A 23,845-nucleotide genomic window follows, 5' to 3' on the forward strand; every position below is an offset into this window, starting at 1 on the left:
TGCGAGTATTCAAATAAACAGAGTTTAGTATATGGCTGGCAGTTCATTGCTGGCAAAGGCTTAAAGGAATGAAGTCCTCTGAGCCTGCACTTTAGCTCTTTTCTTCTTTTTTTAATTGAAGTATAGTCACTTTACTACATGTTAATTTCTGGTGTACAGCCTAGTAATTCATTTATATATATATTCATTTTCATATTCTGTTTTACATTGGCTATTACAAGGTGTTGGATGTAGTTACCTGTGCTACACAGTGGGACCTTGTTGTTTATCTATATTATATATAGTAGTTAATATCTACCCAAATTCCCAATTTATCACTCTCCCTCTCCCCCCAATAACCATAAGTTTGTTTTCTATGTCTGTGGTTCTCATTTGTGTCTTTTTTAAAAAAATATTCCACATATAAGTGACATCATATTTTTCTTTCTCTTTCTGGCTTACTGCACGTTGTATGATGATCTCCAGGTCCATCCATGTTGCAGCGAATGGCATTATTTCATTCTTTTTTATGGCTGAGTAGCATTTCATTGTATACGTCTTTGTCCAGTCATCTGACGATGGTCATTTAGGTTACACTTTAGCTCTTAATTCTTAGGCTGTATCAGAACTTGTCCAGTCTAATAGACATCAGGTGCTTAAGGTGGTGTGGTTTTGGAAGAAAAATAACACCTTGCTTGGACTGGAGTTTATTCTATGTTCCCTATCTCCCTCTCCTCCATGGGAAACTGAGTCACTAAGGCAATTTAAACCCCAAAAGGCAGGCACTTTTGTGTAGAAACAGAAGATTAGTGAGCAGCCAGAGTGTAGAGACCTGTGACGCAGAAAGGAAAAGGCAATCCCTGAAGCATCTGGGTAGACAAGGACGAGAACGCAAGTGCTGTAGCAAGTCTGAGCATGGCTCACGTTTGTCGGCACCTCTGGGAAGTGACCACTGGACATGCTTATGGGAGATCAAACAAAGCTTGCAGAGGCACTTGACTGCTACAGGAAGCTTTCCCTGACCTCCCCTAGGGGCCTGGGGCTCCTGTACGTGATGGAGACTGGCTGGCTGCTGAGCCGTTGCAGTCCCTCTTCCTGTGCTTCTTTCCCAGCCTCCAAACAGGCCTCCAGACACATGTGACTGGCTGTGGCCAACGAGACAAAGGATGCAGGAATACAAGCCCTTTCCAAGCCTGGCCGTAAAACCTTCAACACAATCTTCCACTTCCTCTTCCTCTTCCATGGTGACCTTGGACACCACGTGTTGAACATGGCAGCCTCACAGGAGGCAAAGAGCTTGGATTCCTGAGTCACTGATTGGAAAGTTGCCAGGAAGATCCTCTGACTCTTCATCAGGCTGTGCTGTGAGCTGGAAATAAAATTTTTGTGTGTTAAACACGGAGACTAGGGGGTCATTTATTACAGAAACTTGCATGCATTTCCCCCAATCATGTAAAATCCCATACGGCAGTACCCTGAAATCAGTCTCAGAATTATTAAGATTACATCTGACAATTTTGACACCATGCCACCAGCTCATTCTAGAAAACGTAAGGGGAGATACCAATGATGTGATGGTTATTTTTATGTGTCAATCTGACTAGCTGCGCGGGGCCCAGGTGAACCCAGATTTCTGGGTGTGTCTGTGATGGTGTTTTAAGATGAGATGAGCATCTGAATCCGTGGACTCAGTAGACTGCCCTCCGCAGTGTGGCTGAGCACCATCCAGTATGCTAGGACATGGATGGAGGGATCCCTGTCTTTTTCCCTGCCTTACAGCGGAGACACTTTATCTCCGGGATTTACACCATTGGCTCGCCTAGTTCTCAGAGGTCTTTGGACTTGGGACTGAATTACACCACTGGTGGTCCTGAGTCTCCTGCTTGCAGACCATGGGACTTTTTATCCTCCATAATCTTGTGAACCAATTCCTCATAAAAAGTCTCTGTGCACCTATGTCTTTATCACTCCATAGAGAGATAGAGGTGTATCTTCTATTAGTTCTTTATTTCTCTGGAGAACCCTGAGCAGTACGGTTGCTTTCTGTCTTGCTGAACAAGTGGGAGAGAAAATATTGTCTAGTTTCTTTCCAATCACAAATACATTGTCAATGACTCTACATATCAAGAAAGCTGATTCTTGAGAGGTCTTTAAGTAAGAGGTAAACACAAAAGAACCAGACACAACCCAGATTCTTTTCATTTCCAGGCCCACATTTTAAAATGTCACTGGTAACACTAAAAGGCATGCGCTCTCTGAAGGGCTTTAGTTAATTTATTATAATAAGACTTGAGCCTGATTTTCAGTTAACAGGGGCTTAGTCCATGGTAGTTTATTGAAAGAAATGATAGTTTACTGAAAGAAATAATATCATGAGGAGAGCATTCGTCCTTAAAACTGTGGTCTTTAATATTTGCATATCCCACCCCAGTTTAAGATTTGATGACATGTGTGAAATGTCAAAACACACATAATCATTAACATCTGCTCTGTGTTTTAGGGAAATTTTGGACCCCTCGGAGCTCCAGTGGTGCATCCTGAAGGATCCATGGACCCTGGATGCAAAGCCCGTGCTAAGGACACATAGCTGGTCACTTGGATCAGCAGCAAAGATGTTAGACAGGGCGTAGAACTGGGAACGATGGAGAAGACAGCTTCTATCACCAAGAGTCTCCTCAGAATAGCTACCATTTGTTGAGTTCTGGCTGGATGCTAGACACTGCTAATGTTTTAATATATTTAGTTTCATAAAAGCTCTTAATATTGTAATCGCCTTTCTACAAAGAAATTGGCACATGAGAGTTAAGTAACTTGCCCTAAATTGTATGGTCAGTAAGAGGTGGAGCCTGAATTCCAACCAAAGTTCAGTCTTAGTTACAATGGGATACAAGATCTCATGGAATCCAAGTCAGATTGCTAATGTGTTGCTCTCAAGGGTGAGGACCGTTTAGAAGTCAAGCCTTTTTATCCTCTAAACAACTTCGTTGAATTATAATTTAATATTCTGCGTTTTAACCAAGTGACAACCAGCAATTAATTAATTTAGAAACACCATGCATATGGCAAAGAATTGTTGAAAAGAGACAACTAGATTCCAGGTTTGTATACGGCAACTACTTTATTATTTTCAAATGCAAACTCTTTGCATTTAGTTTGCTATTTTACAATTTTACAAACTAGGTATAAAAGACCATAAATAAATGACATAAGTTATGTGTACCTAAAGTTCATGAGGGGAAGAAAAATACCTTGACAAATTAAACCAAAATAGAAAATCTCTATGTCTAACTCAAGAGATCGCTCAAATTTTGGAACAGGTATGAACCAAGCAATGTTCTGTTAATTTCTTTTTCAGCATGAACTAAATTATAATATGCCTTATACATTCTAAATTTAACCACAGTCCTTGCATATTCCAACATACTTGGAGTGATACAAAAAATAAATGCACTCTTCAGTGTGTATCAATGCTTGATGTTTTGGAGAATGTTAAAGAAGTGAAAATATTGCTTCTAGAACTTTCCTTTACTGGTCAGAATTTAAGTGTCTTCAGACAAATATTGAGGCTATAAGCGTGTATGGATTAATACACATACCCTTCACAGATTGAATACAAGAGGTCTCAAAAACACACACACCAGCAGTGTAGCGAGCACAACTTTTCTTTAAAATAACTTTTTAAAACACACCAGAACATGTCATTCTTAAGATTGTTAAAAATAATTTGGGGCCAGCGGACACATGGTGAAGCTACTTGATTTGGTGCAGGGGAACAGCTTAATGCTGCCTAATGACTTCCCATCTGAGCACGATTTCACATCTGAGCCCACTAGGGCAGCTTTCATTCCTGGGGCGAGCGAGATCCAGCCCCTGAAGGTGGTCTCCTGCCCTGAGCTCTGGGTAAAGATAACCTGCTCAGAGATTCAAGCTCATTTCTTTATACATATTTTTCAGGCATCAATGCATAGGCACATCCCTTTAAAAATATATTAAAGTCCCCCAAAAGGGGTGAATTAACTTTGTCACTCTGGCATACTTACGAGAATACAATGCCACACAACCCTGTCAGAATGTAATAAATATTTATTGATGATTTTCTCTACTTATTCAACAACATAGGGTTTGGAATCTTTTTTTTTTTTCCCCCATTTTTTTTCCCTGATTTGATGTTATAGCTTATAGAAACGGCCACAGTTTCTGTAACCACAGCTTAGCGTAAGCAAGGCAGCCACTCAGATTATGAAAAATGGCAGTATGTTGGCTGGAGTTTGGTATACGTATCGTATCAAAACTGACTCTTCACCGGACCTCAGGCTCCAGAAGGCTGATGCACTTTTGAGGGCCATAGAAGTTAGCTGCATATTCGTAACTCTAGAACTTTCCATGTCAATTGGGGACCTGAAATTGCTTGAGACCGTTTGATCCCAACTATGCTAACCTCAAGAGTCCCTGGCATGTATTTTTCTGTGACATTGGGAGACAAAGTATTAATCCAGGACACATCATCTCAAAGCTGACACACATGTCTGCGTTCATCTCCAAAAGTATATGAATTGCATATATATGTTCGCATTCAACGAGTCCATTTATGCAGGAAAACAAAGGCTACTTGTATTCCATTTGGGGTTCCCAGACAAATTCCATCCCCTTTTCTCCCTCCACCAGGGAATTGGTGATTCAGGTGAGGAGTTCCATCAGAATTCGTGATTTTGATGATGGGTTGTCACCTGAATGGATTTTTACGATCACTCCACCTCCACCGCTAAGGTGGAAATGCCTCTGTCCAAAGCTGTAGAATGACTTAAGGTTAGTGTGGATGCTGCAAAATACGTTTAGAGATACAGGACATTGAACATGTCCGGGTTGTCTTTCTAAGGGGACGGGGCACGGTCTCCAGGCCCACTCTCTCACGTAGCTCTTCATCTCAGAACTGGCGGCAAACCAGAACTTTCCAGGTGTCGCATTCCACAACATTCACAGGCAGTTCTAAGCATGAGGTTACACACTCACCCACACGTACACGCGCGTACACGCACACTCACGCCTATGTACACACATCAAAAGAGATAGTCAGCTCATAGTTAGTCAGGAAAAAAAATATATTTATATCACTGCGATGGCACACCCTGGGTAAAAACGTTACTTCAGCAATGCATATCATAGGCAGTTCATGGGAACTGGCTTTGTTTTGCCGAGTGGCACCCGACCTGGTGTCCGTAGTAAGACCTGTAGCCTTCAGTCACTTGCTGCCACACCAATGCAGCCATGACGTACAGGAAGGAGATGTGGAAATACATATAAATAAAACCAAAGGAGTTTGGGAAGAAGGGCTCTGCAGAGCTGGTGCTGCGAGACAGGACATTCCTCAGTGCAACCGGAGAACAGACGCTGAAGCTTGGATGTTTGCTGTTTCTTCCACTGGGCAAGGGCATTTGCAAGTCAGACGTTCATTCTTCGCAGGGATGGGTGTTGTTTCATCGGTGTCTTTGCTCCAGACCTGGCAGAGTAGAAGCAGAAGAAACACGTGGAGGAGGAAGCGAGGAGGGCGCGTTCTGTTTTCTTCTGTGGGCTTTGGAATCAACGGGAAGGGCTGTGAGGCCAAGACAGCAGAATCTACTCCCTGCAGAGAAAGGAACAAGACTTGAGACAAAACAGCCACCCATCTGGCCAGCCAGTTGTCAACCGATAGCAGCACCTAGAAGGCGGCATGGCTTAGCGAGGAGTTCACGGCGGAAGATCATAAATTCTTACTTTCCTCTGCTGAAAAGTGATAACCATAAATAACAGAAGATAGTGTTTATTAACAGCTTCATTATAACAACTCTTAATTATTTCAATGATAAGGGACTATTCATAGCCCTATCGTGTGGATGGTGACCTTGAAGCACAGAGAGGCTAAACACCTGCTCGTGGTCGGACATTCTCAAGTACCAGAGCTGGGATTAGACCCCACACAGCCGTGCCTTATGCCCTACATCAGCCAACTCTAAAATGAAAATTCAGACTGGTTCTGGTTCATTTGTGCAAGAAGCGCATAGAGCTGATGAAAGGATGCAGACTTCACTACTCTCAAAGCCCCGGATACTAGCATCCAGTCTTTCCAACAGGGGAAATTGTATATTTGGCGAACAAATCCGGAAACATCACAATCCATCAATACTCAACAATACAATAGAAAAAGTGCAGACTACGAAATAAAAAGCACTGGATGTTTTTGGTAAAAAGAAGTAACTTCTAATGAATGAGAGTATCTAATTAGTAAAGGACCCATACAATCAGCAGGTAACAGGTAGAGAGAGGGAACCTGGGGCCATTGGCACAGGGAGAGGTCTGGCGTGCCAGTGAGGAAGTCTTGGGGACCGAAGCCCATCGAGAATTAATCAGCCAGAGCCACCCCTTCAGCCTAGAGTCGAACAAGGCTGGCCCGATGCAGTGGAACCATTGTGGCTTCCCTCTGTCCTCTCATTCACCAAATCATCAGCTCTACCCAAAAGACCCAATTCCTCTTCTTTCCTTTTGATAACTTCTCATCAAGATTGCTTCTTGGACTGTATCTCCCACCATAGTGGCTGTGTCGAGCAGGTGGTGGCCTCAAGTGTAGAGCAAAGATTAAGACTAAAACGCATCCTTGCAGGTGAGTTTCCTTATTTTATCCAATCAATTATTTATTTGCTTGTTTTCTATTCATGTGTGTTTGTGTGAGAGAGGTATATAAAATTTAGTTTCTTGGAGGTAAATGACCACCATTTACACTTGTAGAAAAAAATTTAGTCTATTTGGAGAGTAATAAAATTTTTCTTAAAAAATAAAATATTCAGACTAGAACTTATGCAATTCTTCTCATAAGCAACTTAAAATTATAAATGTGGGTAAAGATGTAACTACCAAGGCCTTCAAGAAGTCACTTGTCAACACCATTCATTTTTGACAATTATGAAAAAAAAAAAAAGGATAGGAGCTATTTTTCCAACTGTTTCTTCTCTAGAAATAGAAGTTTATCAAACATAGGATTTTGAAACCTGAATGTGCAGGGATTCCATCAGGCAGACACAGATTCATATGAAGGACAAGGACAACACGGATATGACCTTAAAGACTCTGATGGAGTACAACTAAACTCCACATGGACATGCACGCTTTTTGAAGGTGACTTTCCTTTGCTACTAGAAATTCCATCCTTAGAGGAGAAAGAGTAGCCTCAAAAACACACTGGCCCCCTTTCCATCTGCCAATCCCCTTCCTTCTTCACCAAATGCCTGGATATAAATATATTTGTTTTATCAAGTGGGCTATTTAGAGACTCAGCGTGTACGTGGAAAGGACGGGGTACTGGAAGTGAGAAGGGTGGGAATGTGGAGGCTTAGAGCGAGTTGATGCCAGAAGAGAGAGAAGAATAAACCTTTTCTTCTTTTAATTCAAGCAACCCCTTTATCGCAGGGACTGCTTGAACAGAAACCAGACAAAGCACGTGGTCTCTGTGGGATCAGGAGTGAAAGATGTGACTTTCCTGGTGATGGTGACTAAATAAACAAAGCATTGTTCCCTGGAGTTTGTCATGAAGACATCAAAGTGTCTTCACCGTCCAGGTCTTTTCATTGCAACGCGGGTCTTGTACATTTTACTCTTTCCGATTATGAAACAACACTTTCATGAACTTCAAGGCTAGATGAGACGGGGTGATTTGATAGGTCTACCGCCTTTTGAACAGAAACACATTTACCCCCCAAACCCTCATATATCCACTGAAAGTGGACAAACCTCCTCTGTCTGCTTCCCCACCACAGAACTTCATTTCACCCCACTCTCGCCTGCAGCCATAAAACATTCAGGTTCACAAATGGAAGATGGATAAATAACACTTGGGAAAGCTTGGAGGAAGAGTCCACCTTTCTTCTGTGAAGTTCAGTATGTTCTACATCGGAGTATTTCATTTACACTGAACAACAAGCCATGTGTTAGGAAAGGTGTTATGATTAAAAAGTCATTATCTTTAATTTACAGGTGGAGGAACTGAGTTATAAAGGAACGCAGAGTGAACCTCCTAGTGTCGACATCCCGGTTGGCTTTGGCTTTAGAATCCGCAGCTGCCTGGACGCCCGGGGAAACAATGCAACACTCCCATGGTCTGCACCTTTCTCTTCTATGTACGTAACTTCCTGAAAGCAGCGGGGTTCCGCTTTTACTGCTACTGGATGTTATTTTAGAAGCTTAGAAAGCCTTTTTGGGGTCCTTCTACTGGTCTATACTCTAAGTCATCCAATGGGTTAAAATTAAGATTCAGAAGGCAACCTTTGAACGAGTTTCGTATTTCCCCTTTCTTTCAGTCCCCACCTGATTATTTTATAAAGGTTCCTGCTGAGATGTACCAAATCCTTGTCAGCATAGTACACAGCATTAACCTGTTAGGGTATCTTCGAATTGACACACTCTTTTTTTAGAAATGTTCCTCTTTGACTATGTTCAATTAGAGAAATGCCTCAAGTCCTAAGTTGATGATTCTGAGAAAGCAAAACTTTTAATTATTTGATATATGCAGGGTAATATTACTTTTACCCACAAGATAACACTGTAATGCAACCTTGTTTGAATTGGACTGTGGGGATTGAAAACAAAATCCCCCATAGCTTTAGAGAAAGAAAAAATTTACACAAGTTTGTTTAAAAAGCAAACAAAAACCTCCTACGTTGGTCAACTTTTAACCTGACTATCCAGAACTCCTAGACTTTAGCAAAAGTGGTGATAAAACAAAAATTGTTGGAGTAGTTTAAAAAAAAAAACAAATTCCACATTCCTTCTGAACAGAGAAGCTTTTACAACTAATGTTGCAAAAAGGTTTTTACTAAACTGTCATGATTTGACAGCATCAAATTTAACATTCTTTGCTCCGTAAGAAATAGCTTTCAGGATAAAACCAAGCGGGGGTGGGGGAAGGTCATTAAAATCAGCCAAGGTCTTGTTTAAAAGTGATAAAAATGGAAGTGTTAAAAAAGTTACAATTTGTCCAGTCAAGAAAGTTAGGCTATTTGCTAGTTCTAGGAATGAACAAAGTCATTCAATTCACATGTTTTAAAGAAGACAGTTCTGGGATTAAAATAGAAGTATCTAAGGCTACTGGGCTTGATGGATGAAAAACCTGTTTTTTATTTTATTTTAATTTTTTTGAGCAGGGGAAGGTAATTCAGTATTTTATCTATTTATTCATTCATTCATTTCTGATGGAGGTACTGGGGATTGAACCCACGCCCTCATGAATGCTAAGCATGCACTCTACCACTGAGCTATACCTTCCCCCACACAACCTGTTTTTCAGTAGTTCACTTTCTCATAATAAGTTCATCAAAGGTGACTTCCAAGTCTCACCACTGACATCTAGGTAAATCCTTGTTGGCTGACCCAGTTTGGTACAGAGGCAACTGGAACAGGACAGAAAATGAGACTAATGGAAAAGACCCTCCAGTACTTCAGAGCTGCAGCAAAGTCTCCAAAGACTGGGGCATGTGCATGACCCAACACGGTTAGAGGTTACTACCTGGTACCCAGAAGATGCTCTATGAATGAAGGGCACCAAAGAGCAAGAGGAACTTTGCGTGAAAGAAAGCACAGCCACTGGAGGTCCGAGATGCCATCCTCCCCACCCTGACCTCATGCAGTTCCTGTTTCATGATTTCCTGGAAGAAGAGCAGAGAAGCCATAGTGGTGTGGGTCTCCCCTCCCAACGCCAAGAGGACTGACATCCTGAATGAACCCCGAACTCCCTGATAGGCATGAAAGATGTTTACTGCTCAGTGTTTCAAATAAGATAAAGTTTAAAAAAAAAATTTCATTGGAGACAGATTCGTGGCTGGTTCTTTCGCCTTACCTTGTAGGTTTGGGTTTGCTTCTTCCAAGGAGGGAAGTATGAAAGCTCTCTACAGAAGATTGTCACAGTCCACTATCCATAAGGTAGTTATGATGAGTTTGTAGAGTTCCCAAATAAGACTTAGACGGCACAGCCTCGGGCCCTTAAAGAAACAGACCTCGTTTGTCCAGGTAGGGGGTATGGTGCTTGGGTATTTATTATTAGTATTAATTATTATTACTTTTAAATCCACTTTCCTTTTCTCTCCAGCCCCGCATGTCATTGCCACCCACCAGCTGGCCCGAGCACCGAGGGGCAACACTGATGGGTCACGTGGCATTCACCTAGGTTTTATCCACAGTACGAAACAAGCCTTAAAAGCTACAACTGAGTCCTTCAAAAATGTTCCTGGGCACGATCTGCATTCCAGTGAAAGAAGGATGACTGTAGTTTATGCCACGAACAAAACACTATGGTTGTAATTCCAAGTGGAGAGAGGATCAAAAATGTCTCAGGGAAGCTCAGTGTCTGGCAGCAAATACGGCATCCAAACTCGGAGGTGATGTTCTATGTCTATAGGTACATGTATCTTACAAACTGGTGATGGCCGGAAGTACGTCCAAGAAACAATTTGTTCCAGGTCTAATTCAAACAACGGTTGTCGTTTCTGTAAGCCCCGGCAGTTTCAGCAACCTGTACACCAAGCAACGCTGCAGATAAATTTTTTTTTCCTTTAATTTCAGAGGGCGAAGACGAAGTAAAAAAAGTGCAGTTCTTCAATTAAAGTGCATGGATGAGGTAAACTAATTTCAAGAGTTTCGAGTTTATTCAATACTGGCTCAGACAGGAACCATTCTGCCGTGTATCTGCTGCATTTGGGTTCTCATCGCCTGGACGCTGCTCAAAATCTTATTCTGGTGTGTGACAGCCGTGATGCCAATTCTGGCCAGGTCACTGTAAGCAGAGGGAGAAAAGGAGGGAGAGGAAAACATCATGAGGGCTGAGGATCTCTTTTCCAGGGCTTCATGCAGACACACATTTGAATCAGCCACAATTAACACAGCACAACAAGGCAGGTGTGTTAAAAATGTTTAATTAAGCAACTGAATGCAACAATGTAGGTGCTTTATAGAGGCTGGGAAAAATTACACTCAGTCAATCAAAATGAAAGGCATTCCAGTTTTCTTTTTTTTTTTTTTTAATGAGTAGGATGATTATGCAGCTCAAAGCAAAAAAAAAAAAAAAAAAAAAGGGAAATACTATTAAATCTAGATTTACCCTTTCGTGTTACATCGCTGAGTACTTACTCCTGGTTCATGTGCACAACTGCCTCGAGAGTGGTATAGCCAGCAGCAGTGAAGTTATCCTTATACCGGTCCATTTTAATGGCCTGCAGCCAGTCGCCCACTGATACCACGGCGGAGAATTCAGGGGAGCTTGGATCCAACAAGGCAGTGTTAGGTCTGGGAATGGAATGAGGAAGAGGAGACAGACAGGAATGATCAGTGAGGTGGCCTGACTCAGAAGTCAGATTGTCTAAAACAGGCGAGGGGAAAGGATGTACCAAGGGCAGGCTTGAGATGGAATAACCAACGTCACATGTTATCATGTGATTTTTTTTTTCACCCCTAATTTCACAAAGCTTTTGCAAAAGCATGTCTCAGTCACCCTATTTGTTCTTAACGTCATTTCCCACATGGGTTTTAATGTGGACCTCTTAGTGCATTAAAGATCAGAGCAGGATTTTGAACATCCTATCCTGGGGTAAAGACTGGGGGAGCCCTTGTGGCTGAAACCCATTCAAGGCTTCGCGGGAAGGGTCCAGTCCCTGCCAGCACTGAATGTTACAGATTTGAGTTCAGCAACTATGGCAACCCTAGTGAAGGATGAGGAAGGAAGACTGGGAGCCTGCGACCCGCCAGGCTTGATGGAAGCAGGGAAAACAGCAAGAGTTCAAGTCCGGCATGTTTCCAGCCAGGTCTGCAGGCAGGCTCGGTGCATTCAGACAAACTTGGGACAGCAGGGAGTTAATCCTCTCTTTAATCAACCCAGGCCTGACCAGCACGTGTGCCAAGACCGGCAGGAAGAACGGCCACTTTGATCACTGTTTGGATGGCGGAATGCGCTTCTCGTCTTCCCTGGCCGGGGCTCCTAAAGGATCTTTTCAACAAATTCTAAGCACTTCTTATTAACTTATTTATTAGTTCATGCATTTCTCAGGCCAGGTGTTTTACATTAGATGGTTGTCAAGCACGACTTGAGTTCCAGGCAGGTACTGGCATTCCTCACCATATTCATGCACAGTAAATAATTTATTTATGGGAAGTATTTATTAAGAGAATTGTAGTCATCTTCATCATCAAACTACTGAATAATCATAGGGTGCACCTTAACAGGGTGTTCTATACCACCTTATTATAACTATCTGTGTAGCAACACTGCTACCTGTTACGTTATATTTTCTTGAACTCCCTTTCCTCAGAAATCACAGGATATAGTTGATCTTAACATTTTGACCTGATTTTCGCCAGGAGGCTCTGTTGCTTGAATACAAACATTTAAATCAAACTTATATCATCACTCCTGAATTTTCAACCGAAAAAATCCTTTCCTTATAAAAACAAAATTGAGTCAATCTAGGGGGAGGGTATAGCTCAAGTGGTAGTGTGTGCTGAGCATGCATGAGATCCTGGGTTCAATCCCCAGCACCTCCTCTAAGAGTAAATAAGTAAATCTAATTACCTCCCCCAACCAAAAAAAAAAAAAAAGTATATCCCCATTTTAATCAATCTAATGACTTAACTTTCTACATAGCAGAATTAATCCAATCTACTTTACATTTTCATTTTTACCTACGTTATTTTGATTGGCATTACTTCTTTTTTACATAAATATGTTAACAGAGACTTGTTTTAGCAATCAGTTTTGTGACCGAATAACAGCTTGTCTTGGTGACTCTTATGTCCATTATTTCAATTAAACTCAATTTTCTGAGAAAAAGCGCAGATTTTTATGGAAAGAATAACCAAGATTTCATGCTTTCCCCAATTTTTAGCCAATAACAAATATGACCACATGGAATTGTAGACATGAGTGTCAAATTTTACCAGTAATGTTTTCTATTAGACAAAGACCAACAGTTTGCATTTAATTCTAACTTTAAGCCAAGAGCATTAAAATAGCAACCTGTAGGCTCTAGGTCTCTGTCAAGGTCAAAATGACCTGAGAATGAAAATATCCTTACTCAATATCAATTAACTCCAAGGGGCATTCCCAAGCTTGTTCTGGAAGTCTCTGTGCTCTTTGTGGAACACCGTGACATTCGCCTAATTTTGTGCTCAATCACATACCATGTTATACTACATCCCATTATCTGCAAGCAATAATAAACATCAAAGCTGTTTAAGTGCCTTCCATGAGACAAGGGTGCAAGTGAGAAAAGTGTATCCAATAACTCAATTTGTTCTGCACGTTGGTGCAAAGCACACCTTATGCAGTATCAGCGGCTAAAGAGTTTATGCCAGGAAGAACCAAGGACCAAAGACCTGGACTTAGGACCTTCAGACAAAACACATGGGACCTGGAGCTGGAGATCTTAAAGCTGGAGGAGGTTTAGCTTGGAACGGAAGAAACCAGCTGCACTTGGAAAATGGCTTAGCATCATCTGTTTTCACCCTCTCGGAGAAGAGAACCAAAAACAGCCCAGAAATGTTAGGAGATTTTGTTTTTAAGGTCACATAGCTACTGAGTGGCAGAAGTAAGATGTGAATTCAGCCCAGTAATATTTCAGAAAAGTATGATCATTAAGCTCTTTGTCCGACGGTCCATGGCAAGGGATCTAAAAAGTCTAAAAGCGAATAAGAGGGTATCTCTGCTGTTTGCTCCCAATTCTTTTTTTCATATCTTCTGATGATAAATGTACTCCTTCTTCTCCATGGTCTGTAGGCTAAGTTTCCAGGAGAAAGAATGAAAGAGAGCACCCGAGTGTTGGCCAAGACTGGAGGGCTTGTACATCATGGGGGAAATGTCCTCTAAGTTTTACCTTAGGGTCACAATGAAAGACAAGACTTGGAGACGCACAGATCTGGAGATAAGTAGATGCCTCGCCTCGCTCAGGCGTGACCCCCCTAAAATCTTATTATGCCTGTCTTTTTAAGCAACTTAACTCATAACCTCACTTTCTGATGGGACTGGTATTAGGACTCCTGGATCCTATACCTGAAAAATCCAGTTTCTAGGCAGAAAAGTTCTTATCTTTGCAGTATCTTTATCTTCTTTCTGGACGGAAATGCTTCTTTTTGCTCTTTCCAATGAGGTAACTACTTCCTTTCTTTCTTTATTAACAGGTGGTTTAATCATTGTAGTTTTTAAAACCCTTCTCAAATGTTCATCTGCATGCTTCATAACTTGATCAGTTTTTATCTTGATCCTGTTTCCTTCTACTCTTGAAAGTCTCACAAAAGAGAAACTTTAAAAACCGAAACCTAATGAATTTCTTGCTGTAATTGACACTTTATTAGGTCAACTTAAAGGTGCAGTGCCCAAAGAACCATCTTCTAATCCTTAGTTTTTGGAACCCAATGGTCCTTTCCTCTTGGCAAAATATAGCATCTAGTAATCCAACCATCTTCCAAAAGTACATTTCATCCCTCTTCCTAAATTTTCAGGTCCAGTCTCATAACATAAACACTTTGGCTATTCCTTTGTCGCTGTTCTTTTTCCCCCAATCTGTTTTTTTGTTTTTTTTCTTTCCTTCTATTTGAGACCTGACAGGTACTAGGCTCTTCAAGATGGCCAACGGAACTGCCATAAATATACTCCACTAAGTGAGACAGAAGCCACTCAGGTTGCAGATTGCTGTGAAGTGGCCTCTGACTAAAAGGCAGGAATTAAAGTGAGTCACCACTCACCTGCCATCTCTAATATATTCTTTCATACATCACTATTAAGTAAGCATGGCTGACCTGGAGCTCTCGGTCCCCGTCCTCTTCAAGCTGTTGGGGTTGCGGATGAGTTTGTCCAACATGTTGACAATCTGCCCAAATTTAGGCCGGTCACTTCTCTCCTTCTGCCAGCAGTCTAGCATCAGCTGGTGGAGTGCAATGGGGCAGTCCATTGGAGGGGGCAGCCGATAGCCTTCCTCGATGGCTTTAATCACCTTTCAAAAAAAAAAAAAAAAAAAAAAAACCAGAATGGTTATGTTAAGCTGCCAGGCAAGCTGTTATTAGAAGTTCACCCTCCTGCTGGCAAGTTCCCTGTACATTAAATTGCCAGCAAGCTTGAGCACGGGAACAGCTCCAATTTCTGCACAGAAGCCAAAGCTAGACCTAAGTGTTGCTGGCAACAGGGCGGGCAAGCCAGCTGTTGCTATGAGGGGTTCTCGAACAGCAGACAATGCCCATCTGAAACTCTCAAGTGAAGACGCATCAGTGTTCCAAAGTGGTTAGAACCCAATCAGATCAACAACACGGTGCTGGCCTGGCCCCCAGAGACCACAGGGCAATGACCCTCTCCATTCTCCTCCCCAGCATCCGCTAAACTCTCTTAGGAAAAGACACTCTAGCTTAGAGTTAGAGACCTTCCTTGGGAAGCATTAATAGTTCCTTTAAAATGGGAGTCCCCCTGCATTATTTTAAGCCTGTGATCTCTTGCTCAGACAGCTAATGGGTCAGTACCAGAACCCACCTGCCCAATCCAGAAGACACTGCCTCTCTCTAAAATAGCACATTCTTTAACCTCTTTAGATGCCCAGCAATTTTTACTTTTGGAAGACCAAAATATACCAATTTACCAATTCTGTACCTCTTTCTTGGTCTCATCTGGCTGTCAACTGACCTTGCTAAAGGTGTTAATAACTAGATTTAAAATTTAAATCATCATCATAATAAAAGCAACTTCTTTTAGGGCATTTATATTTAAAAGAAGACCCTTACAGATCTAAGGAAAGAAGCTATGATAGGTGATAACTGTCTCCTGTCCAGAGTGATCCTCCTGCCTAATAAGCCATAAACCATTTAATAGGCTTGTAATTCTAATTTTTCAAATTCCAATTTTTCAAATCTGTCTTCACAGGCATTACAGTATTTTTCTTATTGGCTTTTCTCTAAACTGCCCTTCTTTAGGGTGTGAATCCCAGTAACATAATATAATATGACTTATGCCCAATTTAAAAAGGGTAATGTCATCTTAATTTCTTGGCTACTTATAAGCTTTATTTACAGGTATCCTCTGAGTTTCTGGAGGTGCTTTTGTTTGGAGATTTTAAAAAGTTTTATTTGTTTTAAATCAGTCCTTTTTTTTCCCCCTACTAAAATGACAGCGCCTAGCCAAACCACCACAGACTGCAGCCACCTCAATGACAATGTCGGATTACCCGCTGTGCTGGGTCTATTACTGCTCAACGATTGGTCTTCAATAGAAAAAACTCAATTCAGTTGGGACCAGTTTCTATGTACCAGTATAACTGCTGTCCCTTCAACCAGGATACTATTTCAGTTTAACAATCATCTTGTGACTTATTAAGCCCTCTGAACCTTTTCCTCCCACGCATTGTTTGCCAACATCCTATTGTCTTACTATTGTTTACTTCTGCTTCCAAAGCAGCCTTCTATGTGTTACTGGACATGGTGGTATTTATTTCTGGCAATTACGTTAGGTCAGTTTGATCCTCTGACTTTTCTTTTATCTTTCCAGGTGCATGGCGTTGACTCTAGACGAGATGAAAACATTTTACACTGAACTGATGAGAATGCAAGCAACACTGGGCTGATGCCAGGTTCACACAATTTGTTACAAACCCTCAGACTGCCTAGGAGATTCTCATTAGCTCCCTCTCCACTGCCAGCTTGGAAGATGGCTTGTGTGTTAACAAAGCATATTTTCTCCATTTCCTGCTGAATGTTTTTTTGGGGCACAGAGCATTAAAACAAACATAAACCTTGGTAAGTTTTTTGACATATTTTCCACTGTTACTTTGACTCTATTCACCATATGCCAATGAATTCTACCCACGAGAATTATTCTCCAGTTACATTTCCCATTGATTCCTGTTCTACACAGAATCCAAAGCAGAGACAAATACACGTGAATGATACATCAATATTATTTGTGGGAGAGAATTGGCTTCAGATGCTTTTTCATGCATAAAGCCAGACAACTGAAAGTTTAAAACAACAACAGAATTGTTTTTAATATAGTAGAAACTGTCAAAACTCTAGGTCAGAATTATTTAGAGCAGGAAAACCAACAACATCTTCAGATATTCCCCTCTTGAAAGCATCCACTCTCAACTGAAAGAAAGAAAAGCTTAACTATCAAATAATTCAATAAGTAAATACACGCACTCCTCATTTTTCTAGGTTGTCTTTGTTCCTCTGAATGTCTCTAACTCGAAACTAAATGTTACCGTAAGAAAAGTACTTGAAGGTGTCTGCAAAGCATAATCTCAGCAAACAATAGATTACACTCCATTCACTTCCACAGTCTTTCTCTAGCCTGCAATTATCCATCAGTTATGCTGGCTGCTGTCTTTCTTCCGATTTGCTATGAACCTTCCTTTGTAATTTACAGATAATGCAATGTCAACACTACCATTCCTCTTAATCTGGTTAGAGAATTCTTCTTGCCGCACTGGACATGGCGTGCATTAGCTTCTGTAATGAACATTCTTCTACTGATAAGGCAACCAGCATCCTATTTCTTAAGTGTCCCTGGTTTGTCACTTAATTATCAAGGCTTTGCAAAGTCCTGTTGTTTCAGGGCAAGGCAGATGGTCAGGTAACATTCCACACCAGAGAACATTTTTTAAAAGAAAATTTTTTCTAAAAGAGAATTTTTATTGATAAATTGAGTATCACGCATCCATAAACACACTCATACTTAACACACGTAAACATTTCTACCTCATGCATATAAAATTAGGAAAGTTCAAAAAGTGGCCATTTTATTTTGTTCTGATTTCCAACCCTTCTAGAACTAACAGCGTCCCAGAATTAGCTAATCCGCGTTCTAGGAAGACCCCCCTGGTCTAGATTTGTTTTTTTCTTTCTCACTGGAGATGTTTGTAATTAAATTCTATTACTCTGGAATCTTATTAGGTGTCATTACTGAATGCTTTTCTGAAGTTGCAGGCATTGAGGATACTCCCTTACAAAGTCGTCCAGATGGTACATTTAAAGGGATGTGCATAATTTACAAAGGGTCATTTAGTGAAGCTTGATTTTAGAGTCCTCAAGGGGCAAGCTCTAATTACAGCTTTGCCAGCTTTAAAATATTCACTAGTTTTCTTCCAATAAGCCTTTTGTGTCAATTTCATCTCATGTGAAATTTGTGTTTTTCCCATATCTCTGCATTTTCTTAAAATTCAAAGTTTAATTTTGTTTCAGTATGGGTTTGAAAGTAAATCAAGTAAAAATATTGTCACCTATCACTACATATCAAGCTATGCACCTACCTACCTACTTACCTACCTACCTATCTCCCATACTTCACCATTTAGGCTTTGTAATCTTGGTCCTTGAAATCCATGACCATAATAAGCTTTAGCTAGATTACTAGACACATTTGTATCAAGAATCTTAAGCGTAATATATCGTTTCAAGCTCAACACTCACTATCAGACACTAGTGTGAAACCTCCTGAATCTCAATGCAAAGACATATATTTCAGAGTATAAAGACTCACATCCTGATTGGACATGTCCCAGTAGGGTCTCTCTCCGTACGACATCACTTCCCACATCACGATCCCGTAGCTCCATACGTCGCTTGCTGATGTGAATTTACGGTAGGCGATTGCTTCTGGCGCGGTCCACCGGATAGGAATCTTGCCACCCTGTGAATATCCAAGCTGTAAATTATTCCCCGAGTACACTGATGTGCCATTTTAGTTTCTGAATGGTGCTACCATTTGCCAAGCAGGACGACAGCATCCCTGAGACAGCTCTCCAAACAGTAACAAGGGACTCACTTATTCCAACTAAAGTCTTCCAGGTCGAGACAGTTCTCACATGTTTTCTTTAGGGAAGTAAACAACTAATCACTTTAATTTTATTTTCTTAATCTCCCTATTATCTGAGCTCTGCTTAAGGCAATACTGTAGAAGAAAGAGAATTTTAGATTTTACAAAATACACATTATTCATGGTGTCTATCAATGGATGTGCAGCTGATAGTAATTACAACTTCTTGTATTCTCTTGCCCAGGAGCGCAAAGGCAATACTTAATATTGCTTCTGACATCATCAACTAAGGAAGTTAGATATGAACATTTCTAGCCATCCCACTGTCCATCCAACTCTTACAGAGTATGAGAAACATTCCCAACGTAGCTAGAAGATAATATGCTAAAAAGGCTCTTAGAGGAAGTCGAATAGTAACAGATGCGAGAGCCATTACTGACTTTAATGGAGTGAGGGCAAGGTTTTGATAATTATTATTATTTTTTAAACCTGCAAAAATGGTAAAGCAATTGAATATTACCCAAGAAAAGTTAAAAGGCCTCAAATGCCTCTTGTTTGATTATGCTTATGTGCAACATATTTTCAGTGGAGTTTCATATTTCTTAGGGTTCCATCTGGGGAAATTCATTCAGCTTTAATTCACATACTTCAGCTTTTCAAGAGGACATTCTTTAAAAGTTTTCTTCGCTTTATTAGGGCTACTAAACAGGGCAATACATTGTACTGGAAATTGCATTCATTTGCTGTCAGTTTACTCTGAAAACCTAGTGTATTACATTTATGCTTGTTCTCTGCAGCGGGACACTTATACTGCCTCTGTCTTCTTTAAATATTTAGCTAAGAGTTTATCTATGTAAATGTACCATTCTAGAAGCTTCCTTTAACTTTCCTTTCTCCAACTACTGGGAAAAAAAAATTAAAAGTCTTTAGCATGGACAAAGATGCATTCTTTCCTAAATGAATGGACTTAGAATTCAGAAGAGGAGATGTAAAGGAACCAAAACTACAGCCAAAGAAAGTGAACACACCCAAAAAACAACCAAAAAACCCACAGAAAACCAAAAACCCCCACACCCAATAAACTATACAAAAAAACCCCAACGTTTACTATTGCAGATACAAAATGGTGAGCATTAACGGAGGGAAGTGGCTGGTCTGCTTCATGTGGATTTTAACAGTGTCAGTCCTAATGGCCAATAACTTTTATGATTCTGCATTTATTCCATTAGGATCTTATATTCAGATGGTCCAGCTAAGATAGCATAGCCATTAACTGTATGCTGATAACTCTTAACTGTGCCTTAATCCCGGCTTATCTACCAGTAGTAAAATGAAGGCCATTAGATAGTGGGAAACCTTGCATAGTGTAAATGTTTTATAAATCCTGTATACACATTCTCAGATTCAGTAGGCAGCCAACCAGAAACAGTATTTGGTCTTGTTTAAAATGAGTTTTTTTTTTTAAATAATAAAAAGGAACCCAGTGGGAAATCTAAAACAAACAGGAAGGATGGACTGTGTGAAAAAAATTCAGTAATACGTGATGCTCTAGTCTGTGGCTTTGGAAAGCGGTCACACATCCAGAGGCTGTTTGAAAATCCCTCTTGGAAACATGGTTTAAAAATGGATGCCTGGCTATGAAGAGGCTCTGAAGGATGAGGCAAGTTGTAAAATCACAAAAGGGCTTAAACATCAAAGTGAAAGGAACAGTTTCATCAGAGTCAACACCCGGAGGTCGCAAATCCTCCTTACCCTGGTGGTGTACGCTGCTTCCGGGTCATCCTCCAATACCCGGGACATGCCGAAATCAGATACTTTGCAGACCAAGTTGCTGTTCACCAGAATGTTCCGTGCAGCCAGATCTCGATGCACGTAGCTCATGTCGGATAAATACTTCATCCCGGACCCGATGCCACGGAGCATGCCCACCAGCTGAATGACTGTGAATCTGCCGTCGTTCTTCTGTGCGGGAAAGGGATGAGGTACGATCTCGTTAGCATTAAGCCAAATTAATTTTCACCAAGCATTTATTACTTGGATCTTTTCTGATATCTGTATCCGGTGTGCAGTGAAACTCAATATTATTTCCGGGCCTTTCTGACCAAAGCCACTAATTCACCAGTGGCGTATATCCTAGGAGTGGGTTCGCTTCCTGTGATAGATGGAAACTCTCCAACTGTAATGAATCTATGGCTCAAACAGCCCCACGATACAAGAATAAATCAAGTACTACCCTCCCTGAACATGGATAATTGAATAGCCTTTAAAAATCACATCATTCTCCATTTCTCCACTTCTTCCCTTGCCCCATTAAGAAAACTCCATGAACACAACCAGACAGAATGGATACTAGGCATCTGATAGAGTTTTCCAAATACCAACATTCTTGGGTTTAATACAAAGTAGTCACGTACCCTGAGGAATGCATCCAAGGAGCCATTCTCCATGTACTCTGTTATGATCATTACTGGTTTACCTAGAGTTTTCAGAAAGAAAAACACAAACCCTTGATGAGCACTGCAGTTAATGAGATAAAAATGGGTTGTGCACAATTTTCCTGCCAAGACACCTGTCTTGTGCGATCTAATTTAATTAAAACAAGCCAAGCTTGTGCCTCAGCTGTGGGGAGCTAGGAATGAAATATTAAAAGGACGAGTAGGTTTAAATTCCATCTGGAAGGTTAACCCTTTGGGCGGCCTGTTGACAAGGTCTTTAACTAAAGTGGCCTCCGGTATCCAGGGAACACATGAATCGGCATTTGCACTCTCAAGCAAACAGAGAAGATAAATGGGCAGGCCTGTTTAAAGGAGAAACAAATCTTTAGGATAATTAATTTATTTTGTCCCCAGAAGAGCCACTTGCGCAATGTTAAAGAAATCAATGAACGGAGAAACTTTTTTTTACCTATTTAGAGAAACACATGTTACTGGGAGCGGTAGCTATGCTGGATATGTCATTCCCCAGACACATCTTAAAACTCAAGCATGTGCAATATTAACTTCTTTCCTCCTGCCTCACTCAGGTCAGCGGCTATATTCTTTCTTTTCTCTGTCTATAAATAAACTTATTCTATCTGCTTCCTTAGGCTGCCGACTTCAGCAACAAAAACAACAAAATCACAGAAAAGGCTCAATAAGTTATTTCATCCTAGATAGCAATTTTAATTCAGTACTTGAACACTGATACGCCCCATTCCCTTTTTTAAGCAAAGACATCAAAATGATTTTAAGGTTTGGGAGAAGTGGAGGAAATCACACTTTCATTTCACTTTAGTTTTCTTTCTAAGGACCTTAGGAAATCAGAATCATTCCTCAGTTTCTTAATTGCTGTGGACTCAAGGTCTGAAATTCTCTCTTTCTAAAGGGTATTTGTGGGAGTCGGGTGGGGGTGAGGGGGAAAATCTTCAATATTTTACTAACGGAAGGGTTAAAGCAAAGAGAACATAAAAGAGTCTCTAGGAGGAAAAGAATTTAATTTGATAAATCAAAAATATTCACTGCCATCCCCTGTGGCCTGTTTGGACTTAGACATGCAGTCAGGGAAAATGGGCTGGGATGTGTCGCTGCTGGAAAACCCCCATAATTATTCAAAGCAAATACATTTCCCACCCAGAGCCCCTATCAGATGAGACTCTGTGCTGATGTGGGGAATGGGGAAATGTCTTCATTTCAGAGGCAAACATTTGGAAGGGTAGAAGGTTTTAATTCCAATGAAAGTCCCATTTATCAATTTGTTTTTTGATTGTGCATTGGGTGTCATGCCCAAGAACCTTTCAGAGGCAAAAATGTTGGATGAAAAAACCATGCGATAGACATTTTATTGTCAAGTGATGAATGAAAGCTGGCAGAGAAAGCAGAAAATCTTGGTGTAGACCAAAGGATGAGGGAAACCACTTCTAGTCTCTTCCCTCTGGGCTGGAGGAAGTGGTCCCGATACACCTTTCCATCCTCCATCAAATATCAATGGGAAGCTCTTGGTCCCCAGATTCATTTACCCTCTACATCTGTGACCACAGAGAACAAATGCATCTAAATGAGTTTTAATTAACCTGCCTCCATCAAAAGATACCTTGTCAACGGATGAGAAAGGGTGACTCTCTTGGCGGTGTATTAACACCTCATTGCATTTCAGCGGATCCCTCTGAAGTGCGGGGAAGACAGCAGAACATCCAAAAGAGAGGGGGGTAGTGGCAAGAATTTATCACCTCCCTATGCACTTAAAAAGTTACTCAAGGAACTGCTGGTAATGAATTCCCACTCTTGCATTCCATCTTTTCACTTTCACATCTCCCTAGTCCAACTTCATGATTTTTCTACACTCCTATTTATGTTTATTAAAAACAGCCATTTGTCAGAATCTTTCTTTGCTCTACAAGAGAAATAAAGATGAATGCCTCTATAAGCAGAGGGGCTATAAAATGGTCCCAGGCGAGGTTCCCAGATGAAGGCAGCTCCTTCCCTGAAACAGGCAGGGATGCAGCTGGGAGGGGAAATGGGGGAGAGGGGACAGCTCCTCCGGTGGAAATTTTAAATCATTTAAATTCAGTGACAACTGCATTATGCAAATGCATCCAGTCGTTTATAACAGTTACAGCCGTAATAGCTACGTGTTTTAGAGGCGCGGTGGGACTTTAACACAAAGATCCCCTGTTCCTTCTCTCTTCTGCCGAGGTGCTACGAAAATCAACTGTCTGCCCCAGGAAAAACACCCCACGCTGAACAGAGCCTCCTTTTGAGAAAATGGACCTGTAGAAGCATTTAAAAGGAATGTTATCTTTTAATTAAAGTAATGGAGGGCTCTGGGCAGCCCCGAAGGCCACAGGCAACAGAAAAAATATCCTGTCTGTAAAACTAATCTTAAGAAGCAAAGAGAGCTATTCTATGCTAATTATAGCCTTCACCTTAGGTGGAAATTTATATATCCTCAGCACGAAGGTTCCGTTTTTGAAGGATTCCTAAGATGGGGAAAGATAGGCTTCTTTAAAGATGTGCTTCTTAAGACACAGCAATGCTAGTTAACACTTAGTTTTTTTTTTTTTTAAATTTGCTAAGCATCATGCTAAATACACTA

General features: G+C 40.9%; 1 protein-coding gene across 3 annotated transcripts in view; it reads right to left on the minus strand.

Annotated features, from left to right (window-relative positions):
• Positions 1 to 3,332: 3,332 nt before the first annotated feature.
• Positions 3,333 to 23,845, minus strand: part of EPHA4 (EPH receptor A4) — a 138,587-nt gene continuing 118,074 nt past the window's right edge. Inside the window, exons 12-18 of one of the 3 annotated variants that reach the window (XM_006186886.3) lie at positions 21,190 to 21,251; positions 20,528 to 20,737; positions 18,500 to 18,649; positions 14,782 to 14,975; positions 11,096 to 11,280; positions 9,839 to 10,771; positions 3,333 to 5,599 (exon numbers count right to left, since the gene is read on the minus strand). In XM_006186886.3, coding sequence (XP_006186948.1) covers positions 11,121 to 11,280; positions 14,782 to 14,975; positions 18,500 to 18,649; positions 20,528 to 20,737; positions 21,190 to 21,251 — 776 coding nt within the window. In that variant the 3' untranslated portion in view covers positions 3,333 to 5,599; positions 9,839 to 10,771; positions 11,096 to 11,120. Of the gene's footprint in view, positions 5,600 to 9,838; positions 10,772 to 11,095; positions 11,281 to 14,781; positions 14,976 to 18,499; positions 18,650 to 20,527; positions 20,738 to 21,189; positions 21,252 to 23,845 lie in introns of those variants that run through there. The other 2 variants (XM_006186885.3, XM_032480338.1) reach the window with 2 other exon arrangements.

Source organism: Camelus ferus, chromosome 5 (assembly GCF_009834535.1).
Source record: "Camelus ferus isolate YT-003-E chromosome 5, BCGSAC_Cfer_1.0, whole genome shotgun sequence".
Lineage (NCBI taxonomy): Eukaryota > Metazoa > Chordata > Mammalia > Artiodactyla > Camelidae > Camelus > Camelus ferus.